Here is a 15,064-nt window from a genome sequence, read left to right on the forward strand (position 1 = left end):
AAAGAGAAGGAGAGGCATTCCAAGTGGAGGGGACGGCAAGTCCAAAGTCCCCGACGCAGAAGGAGGTGACAAGCCCTGGAGGCTTGCTGGGGCAGGTGTCCAGCAGAGATCAGATCACAGAGCCTCAGAGTCAAGGTGAGGGTGCTCATTCGGATTCTAAGATACCAGAACTCCACAGAGGAATTTTAGGCAGGCCAAGAGGCCAGGGGGCCAGGATCAGATACATTTTTTTTGAAGATCACTGGAGCTATTGTGTGGAGGTCAGAGATTATACTGTGGAAGGTCAGAGAAAGGGAGTCAGCAAAAGTAGGGGATTAGGCTGAATAAATGCACGTCCGCTTTCCCCTCTCGCACTGCCCATCGTGACCAGCATCGCATGATTCCAGGCACCTTCTGGAAGGCAAACCGATCAGAATTAATCAGGCAGGTGAGTTTTCTCTTACTAAGATACCAAAGGTGCTGAGGGGCTGGTGGCAGGCTACAGGCAGTCCACAGCAGCTAGTTTTGGGGTTTACTTGCATTCTTGAATTTCCTTTAAGACTTCCCAAGGCTGCCACTGTGTTTTGAAGTTGAGCACCGAGACACTTAACTCTCTAGGCAGGAGCAACTTCGTGGGTGGACACCCTATGCCCCACACAGGGCCCCACACTTAATAGGGTTCCATGCTTGGCTTATTGTTCTGCTGTGGCTGTCTTGAAACTCTTAGTGATTTTTGGAACAAGGTACGGTGAAAATTATCTAGCCAGATACACCAGGGAACCCTGTGAGGGTAGAACGATCAGTTTCTTTCCCCTCTTTCTTGCTAAAAGTACAAGGAGACCCCGCTTGGCAGGGGCACTCTTGCAGTATCTACACGCTCGCTCCTTGCTACACCTCTCAGGACCTTTCCACAGAGGAAAACTGGAAACGGGAAGATCAGCACACTCCCTGAGGTGTGGAATGTGGCTTCCGGGAGAGGATCAACCTGGGTGTTCCACAGGAAACTCTCAGCGCAGATAACTTGCCAGAAAGGACAGCCATTAAACAGTGAAATTGTCTCGTTGGGTTAATTCTTGTGCGCAAGCCCCCAAAGTGGTTTATTCCCAGATTTATTTTCCATAAAGTCTGCTTCTGTAATAAAGATTGGGATCTGGCTTTGGCACCCTGTGAGAATATTACTGGACTAGAAAAATCTTCCTTAAATCACTGTGTGGCTCACTAAGGTCTAGATACATTCGTAGGGTCTCCAAAGAAGTAGTTACCTGGCTGCTACACTCAGCAGAATACCAAGGTAAGATGTCCTCACTATGGCTTAAAAAAAAAAAAAAAAAAAAAAAAAAGAAAGACTACACTTAGCAAAATAGCCAAGAAATAATATTACTTGAAGCAACATGGCCGCGTCGACGACCTCTGCCGTGTGGTCATCTCTGCAACCCACGGCACCTATGGTCCAGTTGATGAGTTGTCATTTTCCATTGCAAAAAGGAATAATCCTCGAAGAAAATCAGAATCAAATTTCTATTTCTTGCACAGGGTCATCGTGGTGGTAGTGTGCATAAAAATAGAAATATAAGGGGTAATATTTTTTTTTTAACTTCCTGTACACAGCTACTTAGTTCCAAATATAAATTTCCTCTCTTTTTTCTGTGCCATTCATTTTCCCACTGCAAACTATCACTGCATATTAGCAATCTCCTCACAGGGTACCCCCTCCCAGATGCCAGCTCGCTGCTGAGACATCATTTAGTGCAGGGAAAAGACAATGGAAATTGCTGACACTAACTAGTGTCAGATACTCTGTGATTGGATATACGGAAAAAGAAAAGTCAAAAACCATTCGGAACAGGGTCTCTGTATGCAACACAGGGCTAGGCTCCTGGGGTTAGAAGCACTGCTTTCTGGTTCTTGAGATCATAAGGCATTTAAGGGATATTTCGGGGCCAAGGATAATATATACATAACAGCTGGGCAAGAAGAACTAACTGTGAGTGCAGAAAGGGTTTGGGGGAGTAGCTGTTGACACCGAAGGGTGGGTCAGGAGAGGAGGAAGAACGTGGGTGAACATGCTAAGAGACACCCTGAGTGGAGTCACGCACCTGCACCCGTGTCCTCAGGTCTTTAGGCACTCGGGGACACACAGCAGAAGGTGGGACAAGTGCTGGCCCCTCAAGGGACTTGTTCCCCTGGGCACACGCTGAGGCATGATGTCACTCTGCTGTCTCAACTGAACCAACAGATACATCGTCCAAAGCAGTGCAGTCCCAAGCTGTATCCTTCCCTAGGCAACCCCGGGGCAGGATTTTGCCTCCTGCTAACCTCTTTGGTAACACTGAACACATGGAGAAGTTTCACTTTTATTATTTGACTTGATGCTCAGCAATCTTTGAAAGAGTTCCTGCCCCCAAACAATGTCCCTGTTCTCTGAGGAATTCTTCCCTGCCCACGTGGATAAGCACCTGAAGCCCCATGTCCCATACTTAGGATGGACAGACATTGCAGCTACCCGGGGACAGTCCTGCTTTTGCCTGTTGTCCCAGTGTGATTATTAGTAGAAATGCCCTTTCACTCTCAAGCATGTACTGGCATGAGGAATTAAGTGTAGAGTCACCCATTCCCCGCCAGTCTCAGCTGATTGGACCAAGTAGTAGCCACCTGACTTGGGCTGGAGCAATCATATTCTCTCCCTTAAACATGGAGACCTGGGACACAGGAGCTATTTCATTAGTGCCTCATGAGAATTTGAAATGTGAGGCCATATGAACTCATGGCTGAAATTGACAGGGAATGTGAAACAGGGAGAGTGCAGAGAAAGGATGAGGCAGATCTGTTCAAGAAAACAGACAAGAGATGTTCATGACCTGAAAGACAGACAGCATCTATCTGGGCCACTGGGCATCTCGGTTTCTGATTCCAGCACATTGTGGGGGGCCTTTCCCATGAATTCCTTCCAATTATTTCCATTTTGGTTCTTAAACTAGTTTGAGATGACTTTGTGCCTTGCAACAAGCCATCACTTGACAAAGACCAATTCTAACAGCTCCCCTGCCTGGGCTGTTAACGATGCTAGCGTGTTTCCAATATTAGCAGTAAGACACGGAGAAAGCTAAACTCTTCAGAGTTTGGCTCCCATTATTTTGTAGTTCATAGAGCTAACTCTCTTTAAAAACTCTTTTTAAAAAATCTCTTTAAAAAGCATGATGCAGGGTTACTAAGATGTTATTTTGCAAGGGCACCCAAATATGTCTTATTGAAATTTTCACTGCGTATGCTATTATTATTACACAAGAAAGGAGAGGTTCAATAACAAAAAAGGGGGGGCAGGATGCTCACACGCTTTCAGATTTGGCCTGATAAAGAAGTCTTTACGTTGGGAGTTATTCCCATTTGGCTCAGGCGAAGTCTCCATCAGGCATCGTTTACAGCTTGGCATTTGGAGTCTCTGCCCTAAGCTCCTGAGCGAGAGCTGACCCTCACTGGGGAAGACGCGTGGAGCAGTGGATGGTAGAAATGTTATGTGAGCCATATGAGCAGGACTCAAGGGTTTGGAAGGCTGCATTTCCCTCCCTGCTTCATGGAGACCCATGATACCAACCATCCTCCCCTCTGTTTCCATCACCGCCTTCTAAACGTTTACCTCAAATCACCAACTGACCTCAAACGTACAAACCCAAATGGGAAGTCCTTTGGAGTCATGCACAAAGGGATGGTTTGTGTAAACCTGGCCACCTGAACTCCATTTAGCCTTTCTAGTCTTCCCTTCTTCAAAGAGGACTTTCTGTCACCAAGAGATGCTGGGGTGACAGGCTTCACGCAGATCCCCCCTTTGCTTCATCTGCAACAGGCACAGAATGGTCCTCTAGAAAACGGTGACGGGAGCGAGCAGGGACTAACAAACTGATGCCTGCTTCACTGTGATCGACACACGGTAATCTCATTAAACCCTCGCTGCTTCATGATACTGGTTACCGCTGAGAAAACAAATCATTTACACAACTTGCCTGAAATTCTAGCAAGTGAAGCAACTGGGACCATGTCTGTAAGATTCCAGAGCTGGTGGTCAGTGGTAAAGTCATTTAACCAGGAGTCTGGAGATGCTGGCTCCACTTCAGCTTCTACCAAAAAGTGGGTGGTATTTAGCCTAAGTCATAGTTTCTCATCTGTAAGACCAGAGGCTGAACTAGTTGGTAGTGAGTCCTTTCAGGAGTAAAATCTCGTAACTTAGGGGTGCCTGGGTGGCTCAGTCGGTTAAGCATCTGACTTCGGCTCAGGTCATGATCTTCCTGGTTCCTGAGTTCGAGCCCCGCATTGGTCTCTGTGCTGATGGCTCAGAGCTGGAGCCTGCTTCGGATTCTGTGTCTCCCTCTCTCTCTGCCCCTGCCCCGCTCATGCTCTCTCTCACTCACTCTCTCTCTCTCTCAAAAACATACACACACACACACACACACACACACACACTTAAAATTTCCTACCTTAGTCATACACACTACACAAAGAAGCAAAAACCATGTCACTCAGACTTTCATTTACTAAGATTTCCTTCAAATTATTTACCTGATTGCACTTGCTTGATAGAAATGTGCGGCTTAGCTAGCACTAAGATTTAGGTTTCCACACGTTCCTCCCCAAGTGCATGCAACATGGTTGCACAGCATTAATTTTTAAAAGACTGCCACACTTGCACTTTATCATCATGAACAAATATTTGCTGAAATGTTCACCAGGAGCATTATGCTGTACGAGGAGATCAAATTTATTCTTATTCTTCGCACTGCTGTTGTATTTGGAGACCAAAGCCAAAGAGAAAGGCAAGTTTAAGCTAGAGGCTTTGATGATGGGTTTCCATTCCCATTTTTCGGACCCCTCGAAGTCAAAGTTGAAATGCCGAGATCCAGAAAAGGAAACCTGCAAATGTAGCTTTATATAATATGTTCACCTTCAGGAGCGGTGAGGTGTCTGGTTAGCCAGGTGACTCACGTCACTTCAAATTATGTCATATTTTGAAAACAAAACTCAACGTTGCCTTCCTGAAGTTTTGCATCATCCTAATTAGTGCCCAGTTTCCACAGAGAATTCAGAAATATGACATTTCAAACGTATCTGGAATAATTCATTATGCTAATAGAGTTGACTTTGGATAAAATAGGTTTCAACTGTGCAACTCCACTCATACCTGGATTTTTTGGATAAATACAGTACATACTGTAAGTATATTTTCTTTTCTTTACGATGTCCTCAGTACCATTTTCTTTTCTCCGGCTTACTATATTGTAAGATTACAGTATATAACACATATAATATACAAAATATGGGTTCACTGACTGTTTACGTTATCGGCAAGGTGTCCAGTCAATAGTAAGCTATTAGTGGTTGTTCTGGGGGAGTCAGAAGTTATACACACGGATTTGACTGTGTGGGGGGTCGGCTCCCCAACCCCTGCATTGTTCGAGGATCAGCAGGACTCATTAACTGACTTGGTTAATTTGATCACGACATTCAGACACTTTAATCTCTTTAATTCTTGTACTCGGGGAGCTTTTGACTCAAACCTAGTTAAAATTCTGACTTGAGTTGAAGAGAACTTTCTGGCTGTTAAGTACTCTCGTGAAAGATTCAAGGTGCAAACTATTAGAAGTTAACAACAATGGGGGCGCCTGGGTGGCGCAGTCGGTTAAGCATCCGACTTCAGCCAGGTCACGATCTCGCGGTCCGTGAGTTCGAGCCCCGCATCGGGCTCTGGGCTGATGGCTCGGAGTCTGGAGCCTGTTTCCGATTCTGTGTCTCCCTCTCTCTCTGCCCCTCCCTCGTTCATGCTCTGTCTCTCTCTGTCCCAAAAATAAATTTAAAAAAGTTGAAAAAAAAAAAAAAAAAAGAAGTTAACAACAATGGATCATCCCCAGACTTTCGTTTTCTCTCTTGTCCCGCTCCATGTTCCTCTGGCTTCCGGAGAATTAATGAGCTGTCGCTAAGGAAAGTTTAAGTTTCTCTACTCACAGAGTCCTTTCTACAAACCATAGCACAATCACTTGCCTTCCTTCTTTGCCTCTCCTTGTTTACAAATGACTTTACTTTTAAAAAATTTTTAATAAGTGTATTTATTTATTTTCAGAGAGAGAGAGAGAGAGAGAAAGAGAGAGAGAACAAGAGGGAGAGGGAGAGGGGCAGAGAGAAGGACAAACAGAATCCTAAGCGGGGATGCAGGGCTCGAGCTTACAAACTGTGAGATCATAACCTGAGCCGAGATCAAAAGTCAGACATTTAACTGTGCCACCTAGGTGCCCCCCCGAATTCTTTTATTTAATATCTACATCCAATGGGGAGGCCCAAACCCATGACCCCGAGATCAAGAGTCACATGCTCCAATGACTGAACCAGCCGGGAGCCCCTCCTTGTTTCCAAATTCTAAGGCATCTGCTGGGCTTGGAACCGGGGATGGGAAGAACGGCAAGAGCTCGCCGAGGACACCTGGCTTCCATCCTGCCTCCATCCTTACGGAAACCCACCCCAGATGGCTGTATCTGCATCGACCGACATGAGCTCCCTTCGGGTGGCCCGGCTGCCGCCGTCAGGTAAACCTGGGACCCACAGCCAGGCGCGCGTTGGAAGCAGCAGGCCCTGGTCTCCGCAAGGCTCTTTGGCTACTTCCCACAACTTCTGCGGCTGAGGGCCAGGAAAACAAAACCCAAGCCGCTGTCTCCTCAAGGGCCATTCTTCTGCTGATGGCCAGGCTGGGGAATAGACAGAGGACATCCACAGTTCTAGACCATGTCAGGTGGACGTGAGAACTATAATACACACGTAAGACAGAAGTGCTTGGTTTTATAGCAATTATGAAAGTTTTGGGTGGGTCTGGTGCCAAAGACTTAGAGGAGAAGAAATCAGCTTTTATTTTTTTTTTTAATTTTTTTCCACGTTTTTATTTATTTTTGGGACACAGAGAGACAGAGCATGAACGGGGGAGGGGCAGAGAGAGGGAGACACAGAATCTGAAACAGGCTCCAGGCTCTGAGCCATCAGCCCAGAGCCCGACGCGGGGCTCAAACTCACGGACCGCGAGATCGTGACCTGGCTGAAGTGGGACGCTTAACCGACTGCGCCACCCAGGCGCCCCAGCTTTTATTTTTAATAGAAAACGTGAGTGCAAGCACTAAAGGGTCCTGCTGTCGGTGTAAACACACACAACTGACTGTTTAGTGCATATCCGCGCACCATGAGAGCTGCTCGGGGACACGTGCCAGCTTTCCAGTCAACCAGGAACTTCTGGGCCTTGCGACCGGAAGGGCATATCTGCACAAGCCCCCCTTTGACGCCAACTTGCAACCGTGCACACCTGAGATTCTTAGAAGTCCCTTCTGCGTGAAGTTTAGCTCTGAACATCAGTATTTCCCGTCCTCAGCTTGGACCGAGGGGACGCGTTTTCTCTGGGATTTATTTTGATGAGTTACCCCTGATAAACTCAGCTTATGCCCTGTTTCTTCAAGGGTAATATTTCAACCCCTTCCCCCCTCTTTCCACCAAAAGGGTACCCAGACATTTTTCATGATTTTCACCTGTGAAAACACAAAGATGTTTGGTCTGGAGTAAAATCAGACGACTCAGCAGTTGGGCAAAGCACAACTGTGTCTTTCGTCTCCACATTTTCCTTCGCCGTGTGTGTGTTACTTCGTTATCAGATCAGAAAGATGAAAAGGGCAGTGACGCCAAGTAGTCACTGGCCATTGCCTCCCTGTCTAGAGCCGGCCACAGGCATCCACACAGGGAGGCAGGCACGGCACTGAGCCACGTGAGCCACGCGGGACCCCTCTGCCACCCACCTCTCCCCCTGCAAAGCCCCCTCTACAGATGTTGAGAAACCAATGACAAGGACAGCCGGTGCCGAAAAGGATGCTTCCTCATTCTTTATAGAGGCACCACACTACACAGATCCTCTCTTTCACGTTATTTCGGTGTCACATGAATCTTTTGAGGTATTAATTCTCTTGTCCTCTCAGTTGTCAGCAACAAACAAGCAAAAAAATTATGGAACATCTACTCCTGTTGCTTATTTCCTGAAAAAATTGCCAAGCCTTTGCGTTCTAAGGTCTTCCCTTTGGAAGGTTTATTAACATTGTCTTTATGCTACAGAGGCCAACAGGAAGACCTTCTCCCTAGATTGAACTTAGGAGGTGAAGGCATTTGGAAAATAAATATGGTGGTGTCCTCCCACCCTCCACTGGGTGAGGAGGAAGGTTGCCAATTGGGCAGGAAAAGGGGGGATGAATGACTATCCAGGACCAGCTGGAGCATGCTAGTTTTATTGGTGGTGGTGGTGGTGGTGGTGGCTGCCATGGTGTTCTTCAAATTATGAAGACCTGGATTCCATTTACAAGGAGTGTCCCCACTGGGGAAGACGGATGTAGGGCATGCTTACAGTGTTTGAAACCGGTTCCAAGCTTACCCAGTTTGATGGGACTAGATGCATTCCTTAGGATTGATTTATGACCCCAAGTGATAAGAATACATTTCTCAATAATTGCTGAAGTCACACCAGATGAGTTTGATTTGCAAAAAGTAGAAAGGTGATACTTTCTGTACTAGTGGGTCAGGGAGTGAATCTGTATATGTTACATCTATAATAGAATAAATAAACCTAGAGTAACATAGAAGGCTGACTAACAAAAGTATCATGGAACCAAACAATGGAATATTACACAGTCATCATCAGGGTCTTTGAAGGATTTTTTTTTTCAACTATAACTTCAGAAATGGAAGCAATACCTCCAAATATTAGCATTGGTTTTCTCTATAGGGTAGTATTCTGAGTAACATACTTTCCTCCTTATTTGTCCCAAATGAGAATAAATTCCTTCTGCAAATCAGAGATTTACAGAATGAGCATGATATTTTTACAAGATTTTAATGTTTATTTTTGGGAGAGAGACAGAGTGTGAGCGGGAGAGGGGTAGAGAGAGAGTGGGGGGACACAGAATCCGAAGCAGGCTCCAGGCTCTGAGCTGTCAGCACAGAGCCTGATGCGGGGCTGGAACCTGTGAACTGTGAGATCAGACCTGAGCCAACGTCGGACACTTAACCGACTGAGCCACCCAGGCACCCCTAAGCATGATATTTTTAAAGAGCAGATCAGGGGAAGGGAAGACTGTCTCACAAAACATTTAGAAGCCAGAAAGATTCTTGTCTATGGTGACCTGAAGATACTCAAACCCACGCCTGTCTTCTCATGTGTAATCCTTACGATTAGATTCCACGTAAAAGGACTCATCCTTAAAATGGCCCCTGACATGAGGACGCAAATGCATGGGGAAAACACAGGAACAAAGAAGACACATTTTCATTTTCATGCCATGCAAAATTCTGCAGGAATCCAGAATTGGGTGGACGTCCACGTCCAAAAAAGATTACAGCTAAGAAAGAAGAGCCAAAAGCCATCCGTTAGTTTTTGGACATGCAGATAATGCACTTTACCTTTTAAGGAGACAAGATTCTTGCATCCGTAGTTCTTTTTCTCCCCCCTCCCATCTGCAGTTCTGCCTCCATTACTATAACTTAACTTTAGGGCTCTTAAAATTAAAAAAAAAATTTGTTTTTAACATTTATTTATTTTTCAGAGAGAGAGAGAGAGAGAGAGAGAGAGCATGAACAGGGGAGGATCAGAGGAAGAGGGAGACATAGAATCTGAAACAGGCTCCAGGCTCTGAACTGTCAGCACAGAGCCCGACGCGGGGCTCGAACCCACAGCCCGTGAGATCATGACCTGAGCCGAAGCCGGATGCTTAACCGACTGAGCCACCCAGGCGCCCCAAGAGCTCTTAAAATTTGACTCCAGGTAAATTGGGAACTTTAGCAATTTTTCTTTTTTACAGTCTGTTGAATATTTTCTATGTTTCAACCCCTTCGTAGTATGTAGGTGATATGATTCTCATTTTTTCCCTTTGCGAGGCTTGTGCCTAAAGGAGCAGATGCGCCCTGGGCCCCTCCCCAGGTCAGATTGCAGGGCGGCCTCTCCCACTTTCAGGATTAGATGCCAACCCGCCACCTGCCCGCCTGGTGTCCTACCTGTAATAGGACACAGGCCTCGCTTCTGAAACAGCACCTTGAACCGGCTGTTCTCCGACTTCCCTCCCAAGCCGCAATGAGACAAAGACTTTGGAAAGAAGATAAGGCCTAGCTTGCCTCCCTCTGTCTTTAGCATTCTTCCATGGGGTTACAAAGTTATACCATCAGCGAGTTCCAAATCTGGATCTCGTTAACTCAGACCCCCCTCCCCCCCTTTCAGACACACACTCCTGCAGTTAGTTCTCTTTAGTGTTGTGTTTTCCTCTTGAAGGAGTTGATACACGTGAAAAGGCCAGGCGAGGAACACGCCGTTTCCTCGGGCACCCTGTCTGTTATGGGGATGGATGTCCCTTCTCAGAAGGCAAGAGCAAAACAATGGCACTTGTGGAGTTTAACACAAGGAAAACGTCGCCTCGTGAAGGAGTTAAAAACTGTTCCTCTGTACTATAACGGGAAGTATGTAGAATGTATGTAAAATGTCGCATCCATCAGAAAGGCTGACCCTGAAGTTAATGGTCAAGCCAATCACAGTTAGCTATACTCCTAAATTTGTCTCCGCCTCCTCTGAGATTTTGCCTTCAGATTTTTTAGTTTATCCACCTAAGTGGATGTCTCTTGACTCCAAGGTGCCTCGAATCAATCACTCATTATTTATCTCTCTCTCTCTCTCTCTCTTTCCCCTCCTGTATTTTGAAACAAGAAGATGTGCGTTATAAACAAGTAAGTGTCACAGGCTTGGGCTCCCACTGTCCTCACTGGGAGAAGTCTGAGCAAAGCAGGGGCAGATGCCTTTACAATTCAGAGAGCTAGCAATGCACTTCAAAGGTTTCGGGATAAAAGGTGTCTGAGTGAGGGCTGCTGTTATTATGGGTGATGAAAAGCAAGGGCCTGCCAGGGGGCTTTGAAATTTCAAGTCAAATACAACCAGCCTAACAAGGAATGCTAAATATGCCCTGTAGAAAGCCTCCTAACAAAGCCATTTGCGAATTCATCCTCACAGCCCAGGCTGCAGTCCTTTCTGGAGAGGACGTGGGGCCCCCTAGAGCTGAACCCCATTGTAGTGAAACGAGAGGCTTTCCCTGTGAGCAGAGGGCCCCTCCTTTGACTTACTTATCCTGGGAGATCTGAAGGTGTCCCCAGTCCCCCTGCAGTGAGGAAGGCCACAGGGAGCTGGGCCAGGCGGGACACTGGGGTATCGGAGGCGGCCATGCCTTCCGTGCTTATGGCCAGACCCTCTTCAGACTTCTTGAAAGCAGGATCTGCTGATACTTTCCAACTCAAACACACACACCCATCACCACCACCAGCCACCCTCCCAATGTCACTGGAATGCTTTTCAAATGCAAAAATACATGTGAAAGTTCTGACAATTTCAGGGTAAAGGTTCTTTTTCCCTCTAGAGCCACTATAAGAAAGAACATCAGGGTCTGGGAACACGGAGGACAAGATTTAGAATGAAAGCACTTTCCTCTTTACCACACGGTTCTTACAGAATGCAGATTCCAATCCGGCCGTGCACTGGCAATGTGACCCCCAGGTGAAGGCTCTCTGGAACCTTCATTCTCACTTCTACAAAATAATCAAAATATCTACTTGATATAGATGTGGTGAGGAGTCACTGAAAAAAATGCTCAGGAAGTTGTCAACTATAAATGATAGAAAGCATCTAGGTACCCTTGTGGAGAGCTGCTCTGTTGAGGGCGGTTCTAGATGGCTGGGCTCCCAGCTATCCAGTGGGGGTCCCTCGGCTTGGGGGGGTCCTATGTGAGAGAAGAGAATACAACCACCCTCTTTCTGTGTCCACCCCACCTGACATGAGTAAATGGTTACTTCCAATTTCAAACCAGAGGACGTGACATCCTCCGAGGCTGAGCATTACTCCTTTAACCAAAAAGGAGGAAGACCATCAATTTCCAACCTTATTACATCCCGTTCCTCCAAAATACACCACTGTCATTGTAACTTGTGTATAAATGCTTTTCAAAAAATAATCCCTCAAAACGACTTTCAAATATCCCATTACTGGCTGATATATCAAAAAAAAAAAAAAAAAGTCAGTGCTGAGAATTTCTTTCAAGCATAAGGGAAGACAACAGTGCAGGGGACCCCAAACACTGCACAATTTATGATGGAGAATCCCACATTATGAAGCTAAATCTCTATTCTGCAAGAAGACAGGCACAGTTAAAATGGCGGCAGATTTTAAATTGTAGGGAGAAGCCACGTGTGACATTTTTCTCCTTTCCTGCCCTCCTGTTCAGCGCACGACACGTGTGCAAGGAAATAATTAAGCTCCATTTTAAATGAATTATGGAAATTACAGAATTATAGAAACGTGAAATTACAGAGACATGAAAATGATTAAGCAGCATGGGAAAAAATTAGAGGTAAACACCCCATCTTAAGTGAGACCGTGGGGGGAGGGGCGATGATTCTCTGTAGCAAGTCTGGCCGAACTTTTACTTGAATGTCCCCTTGGGGACAAACTTTCCAGTTTGAGCTTGTTACCCCCCACAAAATACCAGTGAGACCGGTTACTAAAAAAGGAAAGGCAGGGGCCCCTGGGTGGCTCCGTGGGCTAAGGGCTTGACTCTTGGTTTGGGCTCAGGTCTCCATGTTGCGGCTCGTGAGCCTGAGCCCCGAGTCTGGCTCTGCACTGACAAGGTGGAGTCTGCTTGGGATTCTCTCTCTCCCCCTCTCTCTGCCCCTCCCTGGGTTGCGCACACGTGTTCTCTCTCTCTCTCTCTCTCTCAAAAATAAATAAACTTTAAAAATAAAAAAAAATAAAATAAAAGGAAAGGAAAGGGAAAGAGGTCAGTGTGGTCACTGAAGACTGACCAATGGGAAAGAGGCCACCTCTGTACAAAGGCCAGTCTGCCGGAGGCTTCCTAAACCTCACGGTTCAAGCCCTCACGGTAAAGCGCAAACGCTTCTGGCCTGCACATGCTCAGGAGACGAGAAAGAAATAGGCCACGTGTCTGGAGGGACACAAAGGACGTGGGTGGCAATGTGCGAGAGGTCTGTGGGCACAGCGCCCAGCACCCAGCCAGGTATCCAAGAGCTGGAAACTCTCCCCACCCTTTCCAATTTTCATGTTCCAAACTGCCCCATTTGGACACAGAGGGCACCGAGGACTGTGGGTAAATAAGTAACATGCTGAAAACCGACTATGGGGCTAGACGGCCTGGGGTCCAATGCCAACCCCGTTACTTATTACGACTATGTGGTCTTGGTCAAGTAATGTAACGTCTCTGCGCCTCGGTTTCCCCATTTGTAAAACGAGGACCACAGTACATCCACCCCATGGGTTGCTGTGAGAAACTAATACTTGTAAAGCACTTAGAAGGGTGGCTGGCCCATAGTAAGTCCTGTATCAATGTGTCTGTTGCTCTCACGTCTTGTTATTAAGACGCACATCAGTAACACGATCAGGAGCCAGCACTGGGTGTACTGGGGCCGAGTGAAGGAAGAGCCACAGTGCTCCGAGGTTACTAGAATGACGTGGTTTCTGTCGGATGTCCACGACTACTCTGCCTCGGGCAAGGCGGCGAGGAGGGAGGCTTGCCGCAGAGCCCCACTTTTCAGATGGCCACCCCATCTCTGACTCGCCTCCACATTCCTGCCGGCTCCACAACTCAGTGTGTGGAAAGCAAACGACGTATTTCGAAGCAGGCATGCAGTTAGCGTGCACCTTCATATTAACTCTCGCAGTTAACACAGAAAGACACGCGCATGTTTCAGAATGCTGCAAGCATTTGGCTTTGATGGGTTTAAATCAGGGCTTGGGGGAGACAGGGAAAAAGTACAGCCCATCTGGTTTAGTGGCTGATGCCGATTAGAAAGCCACACGCAACGGAATAAAAAGGCAGGAGGTGAGGTGCAACTCAATGCAGAGAAAGAAAAGGAGTACTAACTCGCTGAGATGATTCAATTTTCATCAAGTACCTTTGAATGTCAAGTTCTGCCTGAAGAGAGATCAGCATGCACTGCAAAGCCTGTATAACAGGAGAAAAGGAGAAAAAAAAAGATAGAAAAGAAAAGGGGTGAAAACATGATGAGAAAAAAGAATAGGCTGACCAAAATGGACTGACCATCTATTTGTTCACGATGTAAATGTAGCAGTTAACCCCTGTCCCCCTCAAGGAAGGAGAAAACAGTGACAGTCCCATCCTTACGTTCTAGAAAGAAATGGCGAAAGCAAGCCCCGCCTGGCAACGAGTTTCCCCTAAAACATCTTGCCACAAGCCTATCTAAATTCACCGCGTCATCTGAGAATATGTCACGTTGGCCAATTGTCTCCCAAGGCTGCAGGGAAGCTACGGGAGTTGCCAAACCAGATTGAAATACCTTTCCTAGTCTGAGTGCAGTTTGGTGGTGAGCCCCGCCTGCCATCTTGATTGGGAATGGCCACTTCTCTCAAGACTGGCTTGTGAGCTCAGTGCTCTGCACCTGGGCTCTGCCATGCAGGATGACAAGACTTTCTTGATCACACCCAATGTGAATACTTGCAGGAACAGAAGATCAGGATCACAGCTGAGGGAACAAATTCTGTCCCTGAAATCTGGGTGACCCTGGAGTGTGTGTCTTCAGTTTATTATGCTTCCTGTGCCAGTATTTAAATATTTCAATTCTCACCGATCCACTGATCAATTTTTGGACTTTATTCTTTATGTCTATTTATTTTTGAGAGAGCGAGAGACAGAGTGCAAGCAGGGCAGGGGCGGAGAGAGAGGGAGACATGGAATCCGAAGAGGCTCCAGCTCCGAGCTGTCAGCACAGAGCCCGATGTGGGGCTTGAACTCACAAACTGCGAGACCATGACTTGAGCCAAGGTGAGACGCTCAACCGACTGAGCCACCCAGGCACCCCCGGACAACTTCGTTTTTTAAATAATCACGGTGGAAATACCTTTTTGTCTTCCTAAAAATGAAAATTTCCATAATCCTCATGATCAGATGACTCACTCCTGAATCCAGAATCAGCCAGCGAGAACTGAAAGCAGGGTCTCAAAGAAATATCTGACTCCCGCGTTCCC

General features: G+C 46.6%; 1 protein-coding gene across 18 annotated transcripts in view; it reads right to left on the reverse strand.

The window, feature by feature from the left end:
• The window catches only part of KIAA1217 (KIAA1217 ortholog), a 398,770-nt gene that overhangs the window by 145,340 nt on the left and 238,366 nt on the right, over window positions 1-15,064 (reverse strand). For 12 of the 18 annotated variants that reach the window (XM_040451196.1, XM_040451198.1, XM_040451213.1 and 9 more), the window contains one exon: window positions 13,944-14,024. The exons of the other annotated variants lie outside the window; for them this stretch is intronic. In XM_040451196.1, coding sequence (XP_040307130.1) covers window positions 13,944-14,024 — 81 coding nt within the window. The remainder of the gene's footprint in view (window positions 1-13,943; window positions 14,025-15,064) is intronic. 18 annotated transcript variants of the gene reach the window in all.

The sequence above is a fragment of the Herpailurus yagouaroundi genome, unplaced genomic scaffold (genome assembly GCF_014898765.1).
Source record: "Herpailurus yagouaroundi ecotype Mexico unplaced genomic scaffold, PumYag 203, whole genome shotgun sequence".
Lineage (NCBI taxonomy): Eukaryota > Metazoa > Chordata > Mammalia > Carnivora > Felidae > Herpailurus > Herpailurus yagouaroundi.